The 18,784-nt window shown below is 40.1% G+C and overlaps 2 protein-coding genes across 3 annotated transcripts in view; one reads left to right on the top strand and one right to left on the bottom strand.

Moving 5' to 3' along the window:
• Positions 1–18,784, top strand: part of LYSET (lysosomal enzyme trafficking factor) — a 104,198-nt gene that overhangs the window by 40,658 nt on the left and 44,756 nt on the right. The gene's annotated exons all lie outside the window — the stretch shown is intronic.
• ITPK1 (inositol-tetrakisphosphate 1-kinase) overlaps positions 1–18,784 on the bottom strand; it is a 103,167-nt gene that overhangs the window by 76,909 nt on the left and 7,474 nt on the right. Inside the window, exon 3 of one of the 2 annotated variants that reach the window (XM_075191808.1) lies at positions 1,525–1,549. The exons of the other annotated variant lie outside the window; for it this stretch is intronic. Within the exon in view, the coding sequence (XP_075047909.1) occupies positions 1,525–1,549 (25 nt within the window). The remainder of the gene's footprint in view (positions 1–1,524; positions 1,550–18,784) is intronic. 2 annotated transcript variants of the gene reach the window in all.

The following is an 18,784-nucleotide window of genomic DNA, read 5'->3' as shown; positions in this document are numbered from 1 at the left end:
GTGTTTAATTTGACGGATACATTGAAAAAAAGGAAAAGGATATTGTTTGGTATATCAGCGAAGCCTGTGTCTGCTTCATTCTGTACCCTTCCATTGTTAGTGAATCCGAGGCTTATTGCTCCTTAAGATGACAACACGGAACACACTGGCTCAGACACAATCACAACAGTGAACCACTATAGTTTTATAGTGCTAGGTTACTGTATATGCCTAATAATACCACCTTCAATGCTACTCCCACCAATAATAATGTCACCTTCAACGCTACTCCCACCAATAATAATGTCACCTTCGACGCTACTCAACTGAAATGTACTGAAAGTGGAACAAGTTGGACAACACAATTTTCCTGCATCTGGGTAACACGAAACTCCCATCAAATACTCTGTGCTGTTGGGGACCCTGCTCTTTCCACTAAATAACGCCTAGTCTGTGGCTTCCTGCTGCCTCCATTCCCCTCCTCGCATCATGTAACTGCCCCTGTCACATGCAGCCCTGTCCTCACTAACACATCCCTCATCTCCTGATATACTCTGTGCTGCTGGGGGACCCTGCTCCTTCCACTATATAACTCTCAGTCTGTGGCTTCCTGCTGCCTCCATTCCCCTCCTCACATCATGTCACTGCCCCTGTCACATGCAGCCCTGTCCTCAGTAACACATTCACAGTGGACAGGTCACTGACTCCCACTAAATCACCGCACTCCTCTCCTGCTGCTGTGCCCATTCCGTTGATCTGATTGGCTAATAAACAGGGTACAAATAGACGAGCAGGAGAAGAATACTGAACATAACAATGTGCTCAGACCTGAATTAATTAAATGCACCATAAAAACTACAATGACAAGATATAATTAGCACTAAAGGATCCCTATACTTCAAATACTAATTGTGAAAAGATAAAAGTGGGAATTCAATTCCCCCCGAAGTAGCGCAGCAGTGTTGAAATTACCGTATTAACAGTAAATACGCACACTATTACCGCAACATCAGTAATAGTGCACAGGCCGCGTTACTTTTGGCAGTAACGCGGCCAATTGAATTCCCCCCTAAAAGGGAAAAGTTATAGACATGTAACATTGACATATATATATGTAAAGGTTCCTATACCATGACGGAATTCAACATATTTCCCATTATACATACATGTTCCACATACACCAAGCCACGGACCTCTGTAATTAGTATGGGTCACTCTGAGCACGTGTACTGCATAGAAACGTTCTTCTCCAACAAAGTCTTGAAAACTTTTAGATTTACAAATTTACAGCACCCTGTGCACTACAATTTATTGACATTTATTCATAAATCTGCCACTGTATATAATGGATTAGAGAGTATTCATTGTTCCCGTGTCTATATCGCAATTAAACTAACAACATGCTAAACGCGATAAGAACATTGTACATGTATGTACTTCTAACTTAATTTTTTGCGGTAATCATGTCAATGCCAAGGTCATAACAGTCTGAGATTGTATTTGAACTTATTAAGAATGATAAAAGAAAACCGTTATACTACTCACCTGTACGACTTCTATTCCCCTTTTCCTAAAAGAACAGAAAACAAGTCACTTAATAAGCAGGCATGCAGTGCAGTTAGTACATGTACACAAGAGAGATCATTCAAATGTAAAAAAAAAAAAGGCAAATGTCAATATATACTCAATGTATAATTGAAATGTGACTATGGGCAGAGATGGTGCCTGGCAGCACAAGCACTAGATGTACACCGGACCACACGAGGGCTGATCCCGCCACGTAGGTGGCCGAATTGGATGATATTTGGCCTTTCGCCCCTCAGGCAAGGAGGCCTGTTAGTGGGGACACACCCAGGCAGAGAGCAATCACCTGCAAGATCACAGTCATTTTTAAGATACACACACTGTGACTTCAGGCTAATTACCTGCAACATCCCAGCAAAGGTTAGAGTCAAAATACCCCACTGTTCTTGTTACACTAAGTCGGTCGTTCAGCTGGATCAGTCCAATTTAGCCACCCACGTGGCTGACCAATTTGGACAGACGGGGATCCAAACAGTGCAGTCACAGATCGTAGTTATTACATTATAGTTTATATCCTCTGATCATCATCAGTTATTTATATAGTGCCACTAATTCCGCTGCGCTGTACAGAGAACTTACATCGAGAGAGAGAGAGAGAGAGAGAGAGAGAGAGACTGGTGGGAGACTATTCTGTGAACCTATTACCCGATCTGTGAAATAAATACATATTCCTTATATTGCCAGTCAGTCTCTCTCTCCATCTAATTTGAAACTGTGTTCACTTGTTCTAAGAAATCCTCTTATTGTTATTTAAATACTTCCCCTCTTAACTATTAATACCTTTGATCTATTTGAATGTTTCTCTCACTTATGTTCCTTCTCTCTAAGCCAGTGTTGGGAAACAGGGGCCTCAGGCTACCCACCAAAGCAATCACCTGTGGCCCCCAGATGCTGCTTTTACGACTGTCCCTTACTGTGCTTTATGGCCAGTGTACCCTCAGCTCTTATTCCCTGCTTGAAGCCCCCTCAAACTTCATCCGCGGCCCAGCTCTTGTTAAATAAGCGAGTTTGGAGGCGGAGGGGTGTTTTAGGCAAAGTTGGAGGTGTGAGAGGAGTTTTGGGGTTCTAAAGGGCATATGGGAGTATTTTGGGTCAGTTGACCTTGTCAGGGGTCTAAGGGATGTTTTGGGGGGTGAGTGTAGGGTTTGAGTGATATGTGGGGTCCCTTTCTGTGACTAAATGTATTATTTTAACTTATCCCTTGAATAAGGGGTAGTGTACGGCACTTTTATTGGCGAGAGGGCCGTCAATGCAGCTCTTGAAGTATATCTGGTTACCCATCGCTGGTCTCAGTTGTACAAGTTCAACTCAAGTTATTCCCAAATAATAATATTTGTTATGCAGTCCATGGACTATTCTAGCAGCCCTTCTCAGAATTACCTTCTATTTTATTTATGTATTCTTGAAGATTGGACCTTCATTACTGTACACAACACTCAAGGTGATGTCTTCCAATAAGTAGCAATATAATCTTCCACTTCCTATATTACCACAAATATAATTTCGCTCTTTGACTTTATGTAAAAAGATGTGTTATCTTTATTGTATAGGCTACATTATATTTGATGAACTCAGGGCCTGCTACTTAAGATGACGTCATGAAATAATTCCTTCTGCCAAAACGCACTGAATAGAATGTGAAATACTATCCAATAGAACAGGCCTGTCCAACCTGCGGCCCTCCAGATGTTGTGAAACTACAAGTCCCAGCATGACCTTCCAGCTATCAGCAGGTTGTCTACTGGCAAAGCATGCTGGGGCTTGTAGTTTCACAACACCTGGAGGGCCGCAGGTTGGACAGGCCTGCAATAGAAGACCAAGTTAGAGTATTGTCCCATGAAATTTATTACATGACTGTTTAATAAAGATCTCATTAGTTTGGTGTCAACAGCTTGTGAAGAAGAGTGATGGATCCCTTATATAATGTGTACTGTCAATAGTTCCATTAACTTCAGTTCCCCATGGGAGGGATGTACACAAACCTTTAACCAGTCAACAAATATAGAAACCAAAGCAGAACTTATAGAATATTGCATTAGACGGCAAATAAACGTACCTGACGTTAGTACATTTTTTTACTTGTATATAAAACTCCTACTAAAAATTCATCAATTTCATTGTCAAAATGTAAACCTAATAACGCATCCTGCTGAAGTATATTTGTAATAAAAGGTATTTTAATTTTGCACTAGGAAAAGAACTAACCTCTTTGCTACATATCAGGGTATAATCCCACCAATCACATTGAGGGGATGCTCTAAACTATTATTTCACAAAGACCAGAGTTGGAAACACAAATTAGAAAGGCACTCCAGTCCACTAATTCATAATTACAACTTATTAAAAAATTCACTTTTAATTCATCAGTTAAAAAGAACCATACCAGGTAACTTCATGGCAAAATATTAAAAGCAGTTGATAGAAAATAAACAAAGAGATATGTAAAGTGACACAGAAAAATATTGATTTAGTGTCAATTTAAAACAATTAACCCATTGTAAGAGTCGGAATATTGGAGAGGAAAGGGGGTAATTATATTATAAGTATACAATAAGTATATTCTTAACAGATTATTACAGGGAGGTCAATAAACAGATAAAGTTATGGCTTGCTCAGTGCACACATTATATATATATATATATATATATATATATATATATATACATATATATAGATATATATATATATATAGAATATATATATATATATATAATATATATGCGGATAGGTGTTGGGTCTGCATTTAAACGTGATATAATGTAAATTAGAGATGCTCAGGCTCGGTTCCTCGAGAACCAAGCACACCCGCACTTAGGGGATCCGATTACCGAGTCGAGCCAGTACTTTTGCGCACCCTCGGAATTGAAAACGAGGCAAAACGTCATTGTGACATCGTTGGATCTCGCAATTTTTTTCCTTTTAAAGATCCAAAATAATGGTGGGTGGGAGGGAGGGCGGACCCCCATTTTTCTTTTCTGCCACTGCTGTGTGCCAATGTGTCCTAGATGTGCTAGGAACTGCTGTGTGTTTGTGTCATTGCTCTGTCGCTTACCATCCAGCCAGGTCGCTGCAGTCTTTGTCCGAAAGTGTATGAACATAATATTGTGATCTGTGAGGTGGTCAAAATTGACTGCAAATGACTTGAAATTAGTGCTATTGAGGTTGATGATAATGTAGGAACAAAAAAAGAGCAAAAATGTGATTTTAGCATATTTTAGGATTTTTTCTAAAAAATCCAAAACCAAAACCCACGAGGGCGGTTTTGCCAAAACCAAAACACGAAGCTAATCCAGATCCAAAACCAGTTCACAGGGGGGGGGTCAGTGAGCAACTCCAATGTAAACACGTTATTACCTTGCACTTTGTGTACTGCTTTTATTTACTTGCTTGGTCTTTTTATTGCACTAATCGCAGTGACATCTTCATTTGCATTAAGCACAAAGCTCTACATCGGTCTCTACTCTGCTCCTATACTAAGGAGACATTGTACTCAGCGAGAAAAGCTCTAAAATTATTTGGTTATTCATTGTGTCGTACTCTGAAATTTACTGCAGCAAATTTGTACTTTTTTAGACCTCAATTTAGTACTATTTACTATAATAGTATTATCCTATATTATAGGTTATAGTTTGTACTCCCTGTACAGTACATGTGTAACATTTTTTATGTTTGCTTACATTAATAAACTTACATTTTTGAGTATATTAAAAAGGTTTCTATCTCACTCCGCTCATATAGATTAGTTTATTGAGCAAATGCAATCATAATTGATGAGACAGTGCACTAGGCATTGTGTAATGGACTCAACGTTGAAATTAATCCTATGCAAAAATGTTTGACGCACATTTTAAATGTCTGGATTCAGGCTTGAAATGCACCTTCGAAGGCATTCAAACACATTTCGGAACACTATTAAAATCTTGAGCATTTATATATGGATTTACAGCGATTGCAAACAATGTCCTTAACGAATATTGAATATTCAATAAAGAGGTACTTATTTTTAAATAGCACCAAACAAAACCCACAACCCAAAAAAATTCTCTAGATTTACAGTCTCTACCATCACACAGCACAATAGAGTGGCATTATACATATCCTAAGACAGGCAGATTTTTAGCAGTAATTGAGTAGAAATGGCTAATTTTAGACATGGTGATTTACTGCTGAAAGTTTCTGGATCATTGCTGAAAAAATAAATCAATCTTTGGATTTATTTTCGGAGGGGAAAAAATATTACCATAGTGGTATTTAGCAAAATGCATCAAGGGGGAGATTCAATTCAGCACAAGCTGTCTCCGAAACGCCCGCGGAGACAGCTGGCACTGATGTTCTGGCTGGAATCTCTGGTCATTTTGCCCCGCACTGAAAAACGAGCCGAGATTCGCACCATAATTGCCAGATTTACTAAACTGCGGGTTTGAAAAAGTGGAGATGTTGCCTATAGCAACCAATCAGATTCTAGCTGTCATTTATTTAGTAGATTCTGCAAAATGACAGCTAGAATCTGATTGGCTACTACAGGCAACATCTCCACTTTTTCAAACCCGCAGTTTAGTAAATATTCCCCTTAGTCAGATACAAACATTTCATTATTCACAAACCCCTAAGGCTTTTCATCACAATCACTGTGGAAATTAAACTAAGGGGCCAAACGATTAGTTTTTGTGCAATAAGAATCCTAACAGGACTTTCAAAACATGTCCAACATAAACACGTTTTTTTTTCTGAATTAAACTAACATTATCCTCGCGTCCATTTGACAATATTTTATTTTTCTTTTGCCAGCTCAAACCATTCCACTTGGAAACGTGCCGTTCCCAACAACAAGAAATTGGATGTTGACACAGACGAAATTAAGGTTCTCAGAAAGAGTATTTCTTCTACTTGACTAAAGTGAAAAGAGTTGCCATGTTTTCATAACATATTAAAATGATAGGATACACACAACAAAATAAGACAGCAATGAACTTTCACTAGGAAGTTTTAGAAAATACTGCCGTTTAAGGTTTGTTAAAAGCATCACGTGAAAGGTAATTTGGCACAATGGTGCAGCTATTCAATTTCAAAATATTCGAGCCGTCGATTTGGGCGTCAGAGCTAGACAGAAAGCAAGACTGGAAGACAGGCAAAATCGGAGAGTCCGCATGGCGAGGGGGAGACCATTGTTTGCCTCGCAGTACGGTCTGGTAACATGGCAACCAAAACAGGCCTCAATGTGAAGTTCTGGTAATGGCTGAAAGGTTTCATAGACAAGAGTTTGTCCGAGGATGCCCGTCCGTGACAGCGAATCAGTCAATTGACTAAATGAACGACACCGCTAGTTTATTTGTTAAATCACTTGAGTGCGTATAAAACAGCACCAGGGTGCACGGATGAACCTTTAACATGCAGCGTATCCTCAGTACCACCATACCAACAAATTAGACATTTACAACTTGTAAAAGCTTTGTGTAGAAGAATATGACATGAGCAGTATACGCCTTTTCTCAGAATATATTTAATTAAGCGTGCTGAGAAAGTCAGGCCAGATGAACAGAGGACAACGGTTTAAGGAAGGACAACGTTGCTGAAAATGTGACCAAACTTGCCCTCTGTTCACATATCTGAAACATTCAGGCGCTCTCGGAGTGAAGGGCTGGACCTGACAGGGAACCATCAACGAGTTTGGATGCTGACTGCAGACATAGTAATGCGGTCATCATCTGATTGAATTCATCGACCGAGGCGATTGACGTACGATAGCCCCAGATCAGAATCAACTGGCTTTAATTTTTATTTTTTTGTGCCCATACACGTGATCGTTTAGGTCTGAAATAACCTAAATAGCCATTTAAAACTATAGTATGTGTTGGAATCTAAAAACATGTTTTCTGAAACGTAACGTAGGCATAAACTATTATCTTTAAACAGTGCAATCAGGCCAAGCAGCTCTAATAATACTCCAAGCCAAAATGTGTATCTTTTTATAGCCCTAAGCACCGATGAGAAATCATTGTGATTAAGACTATGCACAACTATTCAGCCACACCCAAAACTACAGACGACTAACTGTGGGTGCAGATTATGACATTTCCATAGAACTTCTTGCAAAGTGCCACTGAATGTTGTATTATACGATAGGGAGTGTCAGGCAAGAAAATACAACATGAAGCTTACTCAAATTGTACTTGCCACCCTAAACGATCTTTTCAGTGCCAAGGGCAATAATGTTAATAGACCAGATCATCATTATCATCACCGTTTATTTATATAGCGCCACCGATTCCGCAGCGCTGTACAGAGAACTCATTCACATCGGTCCCTGCCCCATTGGGGCTTACAGTCTAAATTCCCTAACACACACACACACAGACACACACACACACACACACACAGACACACACACAGACAGACACACAGACAGACACACAGACAGACACACAGACAGACTAGGGTCAATTTTGATAGCAGCCAATTAACCTACTAGTATGTTTTTGGAGTGTGGGAGGAAACCAGAGCACCCGGAGGAAACTCACGCAAACACGGGGATAACATACAAACTCCACACAGAATTTACAATAGTCCTAATAATCTAAGCCAGGTACATCCTCTACAAATGTGGGCCCTGTCCGATATCCAATGTGGGGGCCCCTCTCTTCCTGCTGGCAAGGGCGTGGCTATTGACATAAGGGGCGTGGCTAGACTGGAAGATGGACAGGTTTGGTGCCAAACAAGGTTAAACTATAACCCAACCGTTCATTCTCCTTCATGAACCCCCGAGAACTGCAGGCTGGAGCAGAATTTCCCTGGACTCCTCTGTTTCTGTAAAACGGGCCCCAGCTTATTCAGCTGTTTAATAGTGTTAACCAGCTGAATAGGTATGACCTTGCGGACCAAAAGGTCACATCCTCATACGCCGATGCAAAAAGCCTGTCTTGTACTGCGACAGCACTAGAGCTTCGGGGGGGAAATGTTGCAACGCTGTTCCCAGGGCTTCACTAAAGGGGAAAGATCAACTTTATTGCTTTAAAAAGTCAGAAAAAGCTAATTAAGTATGGAAACACTGGCGCCCAAAGTCCCCGTCAAAAGCTGTCCCTGATCTAAGCAGATCACTGGATGGGATGAGGAACGAGTTACACAACATAGCACCTGACAAATTTGGAGGAGGAAGAAGAAAGAAGAAAGAAGAAAGAAGAAAAAGAAAAAAATATTGCTCCTATTTATGCAAACACAGGGACTCTGCTTGAGTCCCCACATTCTGCACTATCCTCAAACCCAGGCGCTGCCTTCCTCAGTTTCCCTGCCTCACAAGTGCCAGCAAGGCAGTGGAGACCAGGAGTATATTGCAGAATGCAGGCTCCCCAGCAGAGTACCTGTGTTTGCACACAAGACATTTTATTTTTCAAGTTTCCGGAGAAAACATGAACATTGAAAAGCTCAACTTTCTCTTTACGCACCAGGCTCGCTGTTAGCAAAAAAAAACAAAAAAAAAAAAACTGACAAATTCTATTTAAGATTCATAGTAATCAGGACACGAGGAAGCCCCAGGAGTAACACAATTTTTAAGAAGAGTCTTAAATTAGACAGTGTTCATAAATCTTCCATTATGTAAAAGACTACGAACTGAATAATGGAATCATCATGAGCTTAGTTGTCAGAAAGTAGTTCAGAGCGCGTCCGAAAATAGAGCAACTTAACACATTTTAATTCCAAAGTGACACAGTGCATAAGAATTATTATTTTATGCAATATTAGGTTCTACATGTTAGTAAGTAAACATGCTATAAAATCAATAACTATTAGAGGATATGTGAGAAATACTAACACTTCTTAGCTAGTTGGGAAGGTTTCTAAATTGTAAATACCCTAACACACACACGCCGGTCCATTTTTACTTTTTGTGGGTAGAAATCGGAGCACCAGGAGGAAACCCACGTAAACACAACGAGAACATACAAACGCCACACAAATAGGGCCCAGGTCGGAAATGAACTTGTGACCTCAATTCTGAGGGAGCGATTCTAACCACTGTTCCAGGATGCAGCCCTAGTTAATTACGTACCAAAGTATATGTAGGTATCCATCTCTTTCTATATACCACTGGGTACACAACGCTTTATTAACTTACAAAATCAAAACAAAAATAGTAAAATAAGTACAAAACATAAGGTCCCTCGGCCACAGAGCTTACAATATAATTAGGTTTATAAGTAAACAAAATAACTGTAAAGAAAAAATGTAATCAGCGAAGTCACTAGTGAACTGATGAGCTTAATTTTGGTTCAACATGCAAAATGGCTGCCACCATTCATCATCATCACCATTTATTTATATAGCGCCACAAATTCCGCAGCGCTGTACAGAGAACTCCCATCAGTCCCTGCCCCATTGGAGCTTACAGTCTAGATTCCCTAAAACACACACAGACACAGACACAGACACAGACACAGACACAGACACAGACACAGACTAGGTGCAATTTGATAGCAGCCAATTAACCTACAGGTATGTTTTTGGAGCGTGGGAGGAAACCGGAGCACCCGGAGGAAACCCACGCCACACGGGGAGAACATACAAACGCCACACAGATAAGGCCATGGTCGGGAATTGAACTCATGACCCCAGTGCTGTAAGGCAGAAGTGCTAACCACTACGCCACCGTGGGTGTTAGGGTCTGGTGCACAAATAGATTAATGAATCATTGTGCAGTGCTTGATCTGTGTGTTTGTTTACATCAGAGACATTTCCTCTCATGAACTCCATATACAGAGATAACTATAGGTAATAGGAGTTATGTAGAAACTCACATCAGGGGGTAAACGTATGAAGCAGCGATTTCTGCATGTTGCTGGGAAAATTTAAAGCGGCGATAGCTTGTAAAGGCAAGTTTGCCTTTACAAGCTATCGCCGCTTTAAATTTTCCCGGCAAAGTCGCCGATTTCCGGCAACATGCAGAAATCGCTGCTTCATACGTTTACCCCCAGGAGTGTTATTCAAGTGAATTTTATTACAGGGAACAGTCGGTTCTTAATAGAATCTATTGATTTGTGCAGTTATTGTAAACAAGACAGAAAAAAAGAACATTTTAAAAGAGTAAAAAAAATAAATTAATAAATAAATAAAAAATGCAAATGCAAATAAAAATGCAATTTAGCCAACATGAACAGTGACTGCCAGAAAAATTTGGAAGTTATATAGTTCGACAACTGGAAGCCTCAAAGTGACCTTTTCAAATTATTTCAGAATTTGTCTCCCTTGTCTGTCATAGGTTATGTGCCCAGAGCAGTTTTGGGCTCCTTCCAACGATACAGAAGTACAACACTTGGAAAAAATGTCTGTCAGTTTGCTGCTTAAAAGCCAATGCAAGAGGAGTCTGGTCTCGATCAAACATTACCTCATTCGTACTTTAAATGACAGATCTTTCATTCTTCAAGGGTTGATGGCTATCTCTTACCAAACAAGACCCTCAGTGGCACTAGAAACTGCCATAGAAAAAGTATTTAAAAGTGGACCTGTCATTGCAAAAATAAACTTGCTTTGCCATCTATAAACAAGAAATAGTTTTCTAGACTGCCCCTGCCAGATATTCAAGGGCTGAGCAAACGTCCTGCAAGCAAAGGAACTGTAAGCTGGATGAGTTTAAAAAAAAAGACCATTGTTAGGTCGTGGGGGGTTATTATAATGGCTGGAGAACTCCTTTAAATTATGTTCAAAACTAAACAAGCTTCAACAAGTGTTTTGCTCAGGGCATCGTATCCAGAATTGACCTTCTGAAAAGTACACACCTCATGTGAAGTGGACCTGTCACATAGGCAAACCGAGGGGGGTTCGTAGTGCCTGGAAACCCCCCTTCAAGCATGGGGCACTGTATAATTCAGGTGGCTGGACCCTGCCCCTGCTTCACACGGCTCTGCTCGAAAAGAGAGCTGCATGCAGCTAACGGTAGTGCACACAGCATTGCCCATGTATATTATGGGGATAGGAAGAGTTGGAGAGCAGCCAAGCACTGTCTAAAATTATAGCCACGCCCACATGCATACTGGTCACGCCCACTGGCGGCATGGTGTGGAAACCCCTCTCTGCAAATCCTGCGTTTGCCCCTGTGTCACTGGGGCACAGGGGAAGCAGACATTTTGTGGGCTAAACCAAAATTCCTAACAATCAATTCAGCAGGAAACAGCCAATTTCCTCAAAAGTGCCTCAGTGTTGTTAGTAGTTAAAAATGGGTTGCATTCACAAAATGGCTGCCATCACTGTGTGCCGGAGAACATTTTAAGAATTTAATGCATAGACGCCAACTTATTTTTTTCTGGGACGTAGAAGTAGAGAGGTAGACGGGGCTCACGGCTCACGTCATTATGCCCCCTGTCGCATGTTGTGTAATGCGGGGCCAAAATGAAGGCATTCGCAAAAAATCACGTCATGACTAGAAAGTGGGAAGGATGCAAGGAAATGGCCGCTCTTCATGGAGGCCGAGAAGAGGCTAGCTGGCAAATTATAGCATGGGGGGTAAGACTCTGCTCAGCAGCCTATAAAGGAAAGAAAAAAAATGCAGCTAGCCCACTGACCCAGCGCCCAATGTAGCCCACTACGGGACTGGACCTGGGGGCAAATGCCCCTCCTGCCCAGCCAGCCCCTGAGCCCGGGAGATCTACCCAGAATTCGTGAGTCTCCTGTAATTTACGGGAGAGTGGGAAAGTATAAACTAATGAAAAAGCAACCCCACATTTGTTTGTGCATTTGTTTGAAAGGTAGATTTCTGTGGGAAACTTTGCTGAGAGAAATTATTTACAAATATGTTTTTATTTGTTATGATTATAATGCATATTTGAAGTATAGACATTTGACAGTGGAAAGCTTACATTTCTGTATGCTACTTCCACTATGTATTTGAGGACAAACGCTGTGGCCATCTACAAATACAAAAATGCAATTAATGGCACAATACCAATCATTACCTACTGAAAATATTTCAATCCAGTGGGATAAGAGCTAAACGCAAATTAATTTTATAATATATTAAATCTTTCCAAACCATAGAGCTTCCTGGATTAAAGTTACTCTTGATTAAATCAAGAAGAAGGTTCTTAGCAAATATAAAAATTGAAGCTAAAAGTGGTAAATATGTCTATATTATTATTATATATAAACAAACCAGAGGAAATCATATATGATATATGGATATATATGGACACAAAGAGCTAAAGTCTATGGAGAAAACTATAAGCAGCCTCCATGTTGCCTTAGTTTACGGTGCATAAAACTGGTTGGAAGGTCCAGAACAGCTTATCCTCTACTAGATTTGAAGACCACAGTCTGCTCTCAATTACCACAGTTGTAAAGTAATAAACAGTCATTATGTATTTTTTCACAGAAGCAAAAGACTAGTCTCATAAAACCCAGCACTTTGTTTGATACCATAAACTGGTTAAGACGCTAGAAAACACTCCTTCCAAATTAACCATTACACAAAAAGGTCATAGAAAGTTTATTGAAGTGTAGCCGTCGCCTATTGGCTGCGATGGAAGCCGTTTGTGTAGGCTAAACCAATATTCAGCCTAGGAGATAGCGACAAAACACCATGTGACTGAGTGATGTCACTAGCGCCAAGTGTTTTCATACGCTGCTCCGGTATGTACGGACTGACATACTTTATAGACTTAACAGAAAATCTAAAAACCCTTGGTTAATCTATTAAGCCGTGTCTTTAAAAGATGGACTTAAGCAGAAATATGGCAGGGTGTAGTGCGGACATCAAAGTAATATACAACAGCAACTGTTCTACAGGTTACTGTGAGGAAACGGTGGAGTCGGCCATAGCAACCAATCAAATTCAGCTGCCATTTTTGCAGTACAGTTAAAAACAAATGAAAGAAAACATCTGATTGGTGTTTATGTTATGCTTATTGTAAATATTTTATGGCATATGATGAAACACAGGAATATGACCCAGAAGAAGGAAACAAGGACCCATGAGAGAAATTCCTAATTAAACAAGCAATTATCTGGCCAGCACTATGGGGGAGACTACAGTGTACACATCCCAAGATAGATATAGAACCATCGATAAGATCTGCTGATTCCGTGACTCCCTGCTGAAAACTCCAAACTGGATCAGGTCATCTAGAACAAGCATTTTCCATTACTGTCCAATATTAATGTTTACTCCCCCTCTGTTCCATGTCTCTACTACTCCTTCAACACAATCGTTCCCAGCAGCCCACAGACAGAATGATTGTTCTTTCACTGTCCTCTCTCTGGGAATATAACTTATCACATAGTGTAATATGTCCCGTATCGGAGGGTTTATGTCACTGTTCATGTTTTAAAGAAACGTTTGCTCTATCAGTGAGTATTCAGACACAACGAGGGTTATTTAAAAAAACACTGCTCACCATAAGCAAATCTGCATTAAATCCATAGCGACCAAATCGGCAATTAAGTTTTATTGGTCTCAGGGAAGGGAAGCAAATGTGTCTGTGGTTGCCATGGTTTCAGGGCATTTTTGAGTAATATTTACAAACAATCTTCATTGTTTTTACCGGCAGTTAAAGGGACTTTCACTAGTTTCTCTGGTGGAAACATCTGTCTACCAGAGAGAGCCAAAAAAATAAATGAATACAGATATTGTCAATGCACCTAACGTTGCAACACGTACGATGCAATTCCCGCTGTCCTGTTTGTTTGGCATAGATCATAGGAACACAGTGGTCAATATCACGAACCTATGGCACTGGAGACACGCAGGCTAGTAATTGTGGGCAATGGGAATTCACAAGAGGGTCCTGTCAGATTGGGCGACAGCAGGATTCTCCACTTGTATCACCGTTTCCAAACTTAGCCCTTAAAGGCAAAACACTGTGAACCTGATTCTGTACCATGAGGATATATTTCCTTTAAAAGATTATCAGATGATCCTCATCATAAGCTTAGAATCCTTTATTTAAAGAGACCGCCACATGAATTCATACGGCCACTGCCCTTATCTCTTCTGTCTGACGCTACACAATGCTGTGCGGTTTGGGCGCAAACTCTACTTTATATCTCTTTCATGACCTGGTCACCCCCCCCCCCCCCCAAAGATATGAGCTCCCAAAAATGTCATACATGTTACTTGCCACTAAACCCCAACACACTATGTCGAGAGTATTATCACACCTCAATCGGCCTGAGAGCTCAGAGGATAGATTGAGAAGAGAGGTCAAACAACAGCAACTCTAGAACGGGGAGCTCTGCAAGCAGGCCTACTAGCATCATCATAGCAACTACATAAACTTCTAAAACAAGAAATATAAATATACATCCCTATATATTTACATTATTAAACAAATACAAAAGGGTGAATTAAATTTACAGCATAAAGGATCCCTTAAAATAATAGCAGAAACGGCAATTGAACGCTGTTCCCCCACAGATGTCTGTACAAGTTTATAGAGATCGGAAAAATCCCAGCTAAGAAAAAATAAAAAAATAAAAATAATCAGCAATTTACCATGTGCAACGTGGTTTATATGAGGTCTGGTCGGTGTGTACAGTAAATGTAAATGAATAACTATACAAACCAGGAAAAGGATGACTAAGTAGACCAGCCAAGAAAAGCTTACAAGTCTATTGTAGACAGAATGATAAATACTGGACAAGGTTCTCATACAGGTTTTAGAATATGAAACTTGCACGTTAACCCTTTCGCTTAACAAAGATTCTATTGTTAGTCATAGAATACTATGGAAGTAGAATCTGTCTTGCAGACTCAAAACACATAAATTAAGAGATATTGACAGGGCCGGCCCAAGTTCTGGGGGTGCGCTAGGCAGCGCCCCCACTCGGAACTGGTACCCACCCAATCAGGAGTTGAGTACTTATCATACTGTGTCTTAACTTAGCAGGTAGGGGCGGCATCACTATTGGTTCTGTCATTTACCGCCTCCTAGGACGCTAATTATTCAAAAGTGACTGTAGTTTCCTTAACCTACTCTTTATGAAGTCGCTGTTTACATTTATTTTATTTTTTTCAACTGAATCAGTGCTCCACATGCACAAAATAAGAAATAATACTGTCTGCCATCGATACGAAGTAACTATAGGAACGTCTATTTTCTTAATAGAAAGCAAAGATAGGATTAATTTTTAGGACCGAATAAATAAAAGCAAAAAGCATACAAACAAGAAAAGAAAAAAAAAAAAAAAAGGGATGCTTTTATAACCTAAATCAATTTTAAAAGAATATGGTGTCAAATTGTAAAGTTGTTCCATCAAAGACATTTCTAAGAACAGTTTCAGACTTCTAACACTTTTCCACCCCTCTGTGTTGTATAAGAAACTGCCGCTACCACGTTTTCATTCTAATATATATTTATTAAACAAGGTCGGTGTTATTGCTTGTTCCCCACAACCATATTATGAAGTAGCAACTTTTCATCAGTATAATTTAAAATAAATAACAATGTGTGTGTTTCTATTCATGCACATTCTTTATAAAAAGATTTAAGACTTACAACCTTCTACCCCAAGGGGCAGATGCAGTTCCCTGCATTGTTCTATTGAATGTGCCCCTAAGGGTCTTAAATCCGTTTGTGATAGATATTATATGTTAGTGATCTATCCAGGTAACATTTTTTTGTAAATTTTTTATTAAAATTAAAGGCCATTATATATACATATATATATATATATATATATATATATATATATATATATATATAACTTAATTATTACTCTTTTTTTGATATATAGAACTTGGGCTTTCTTTTTAGTATTTTGAAATAAATAGTGGTGAAATGACGTAGTCTTGGGAAGGGGGGGGGGGGGGGGGGGGGGGCGATAGCGGGTCTATAGGTTTATAGGTTTATTCACATCAGACCTTTGTTGAGCCAACTAGAAAGTGGGGTTAGCGGCCTTTTTGTAAATGTTTGCGTTCCACTTAGCCATTCCTCACTGTTTTTACAAAATTAGCATTTTGCAGAATGTACGGTTTATGAAAAAGAGCTGGGACAACGGCAGACAATTCATTTTGAAACAATTAAGGCCAAATTCCGTTATTAAAATATCACGGACAAGTGCAAAACGAGGCAAATGTTTTTGAAACGTTTGCTTATCTATACAGTCAACCTTGATCACAGCACAACTCAATTATGGCCCGACCAAGGAGAACAATTAGAATAGTTCATTTATATTCCCCTAATGTCTCATTCCCATATATCTGTACATTATTCTGTGTAGAAAAACCATATGTTCTGCATATGAAAAACATTAAACAAGACTCAATACTTGGGTCCTAATGTTACATTTTCTTGTCCTTCACATCCTTATCTAACCACAGTGTACTCTGTAAATACAGGAGTGCCGGCACTATACTCCTGTACACAGTAGTAGTAAAGGGTGCACGTAAGTGGCAGCCATTTTGTTGGTTGAACCAATATTCATCAGAACGCAGCCAATCAATTTAATAAGAACTAGTCTTATATCTAAGAATCGAGGTACAGAATGCCTCATACCTCAGTGATGTCACTAGCTCATAGTGAACGGTCAGTTTGAACAGCACTTCACCCCACAAAACAATATCTGAGTGCACGGACACAGTCAGAAATGGCAATTGGGATACGTGAACGTCCTGCTGCCTTTTTACATTAAATATATGTGTAAACACATATATACAATGCAGGAAAGAGGTTTTCTAGCTGCTAATGCAGTGATGGCTAACCTGTGACACTCCAGGTGTTGTGAAACTACAAGCCCCAGCATGCTTTGCCAATAGATAACTAACTGATAGCTGGCAAAGCATGCTGGGGCTTGTAGTTTCACAACACCTGGAGTGTCACAGGTTAGCCATCACTGCGCTAATGACTCACAGATAGCATGAAGCCCACAGTCTGTCTATCTGAATGAATACTAATACCCTGAATCACCTGCAACTTTCCTCCATGTCTGTTTATATAAAGAAATCTCTGGCCTTATTTAGGTACTCCACTGTCTCACTGCACCAGAAACCCATCTGGACTCAATTTACATTATACAAAATCATATATAAAAATAACTGTAATAAAGAAACATGTTTCGCTTACATCATACTTGCCAACTCTCCCTTAATGTCAGGGAGACTCCCTGAAATAGGGGTGATCTCCCTCACTCCCTGAAGAGTCTGGCATTCTCCCTGATGCTGAGCCAGTACAAGACGTGGTTGGCTTCACCATCTGTGGCATGATGACAGTTCAGAAATTGTGTCGTATGTCCATGTATTGATGCCTATGGAGGTGGCCATTTTCTTTAAGACCAAAATTTAATCTGACTGAGAGGTAAGACAACATGACTTCAGTAATGGAGACAGAAATGTAAAATACACTTCTAGAGATTCATTAGCTGCTTTTCTTTAACGCATAGTTGCCTACTCTCCCGGAATGTCCGGGAGACTCCGGCATTTCTGGGAGACAGGGCAACCTCCCGGTTTTTGTCCCTGTAATAGATAAGAGGCAGGGGTGGGGCTTAATGATGCAAAAATTGCATCATATTAGCCCCGCCCCTGCTGTAAGTGGCCAAAATTGTGCCAATCACTTAGGGGAGGGGCCAAAATGATGCAATTTGTCAAGCCCCGCCCACCTCCCCCGGGGACCCCCTGAAGCCAACTAGGAAAAGTTGGCAAGTATGGCTTATATACATGGCATTATGGGTGAGAAAATAGAATGTATAGCAGAACGAGGGAGCATACAAGACATTTAAGAAGACCCCAATCTCCCCCACTTTCTTAACATTACGGATCCTTAAGCCTGTGTGTTGAAAACAAAAACAGCAATAAATAAAATGCCTATTAAAAATATAGAAGGGTAACTTCCTAGGAGAGTTTAAGAACGGAATGGAGTTTATGTTCTATTTAGTCATACTTGAGGAATCTGATGTCAGTCAGCCTTTCGGACATAGAAAATAAATATCCTGGCATTTCACCTTTCAGGATAACAGCGGCATAGATTTGATTCCTAGGTGTACGCTGGACAAACGCCAGGACTTGGCGCGGCGACAGAATAATTCTCTGTAAGTCGTGTACACTAAAAGCACAGATCTTATTTGGGGCTCTAAATCTATGTAACATCAACAATACATTAAGTGCTTTCCAAGTTTCCAAAGTGCACGGTAGCCTCGGAAAGGAAATTCCTACTCGGAACAAAATTTCATAATCAATAATTTTTCACCTCAGCAAAACAAAAATAGCCCGTCTACATGAGCTTGCGTGCACACCCGATCTCAGGAC

The sequence above is a fragment of the Mixophyes fleayi genome, chromosome 12 (assembly GCF_038048845.1).
Source record: "Mixophyes fleayi isolate aMixFle1 chromosome 12, aMixFle1.hap1, whole genome shotgun sequence".
In the NCBI taxonomy this organism is placed as follows: domain Eukaryota; kingdom Metazoa; phylum Chordata; class Amphibia; order Anura; family Limnodynastidae; genus Mixophyes; species Mixophyes fleayi.
Note: the sequence above shows the minus strand (reverse complement) of the source record. Positions and strands in the feature narration are given on the sequence as shown.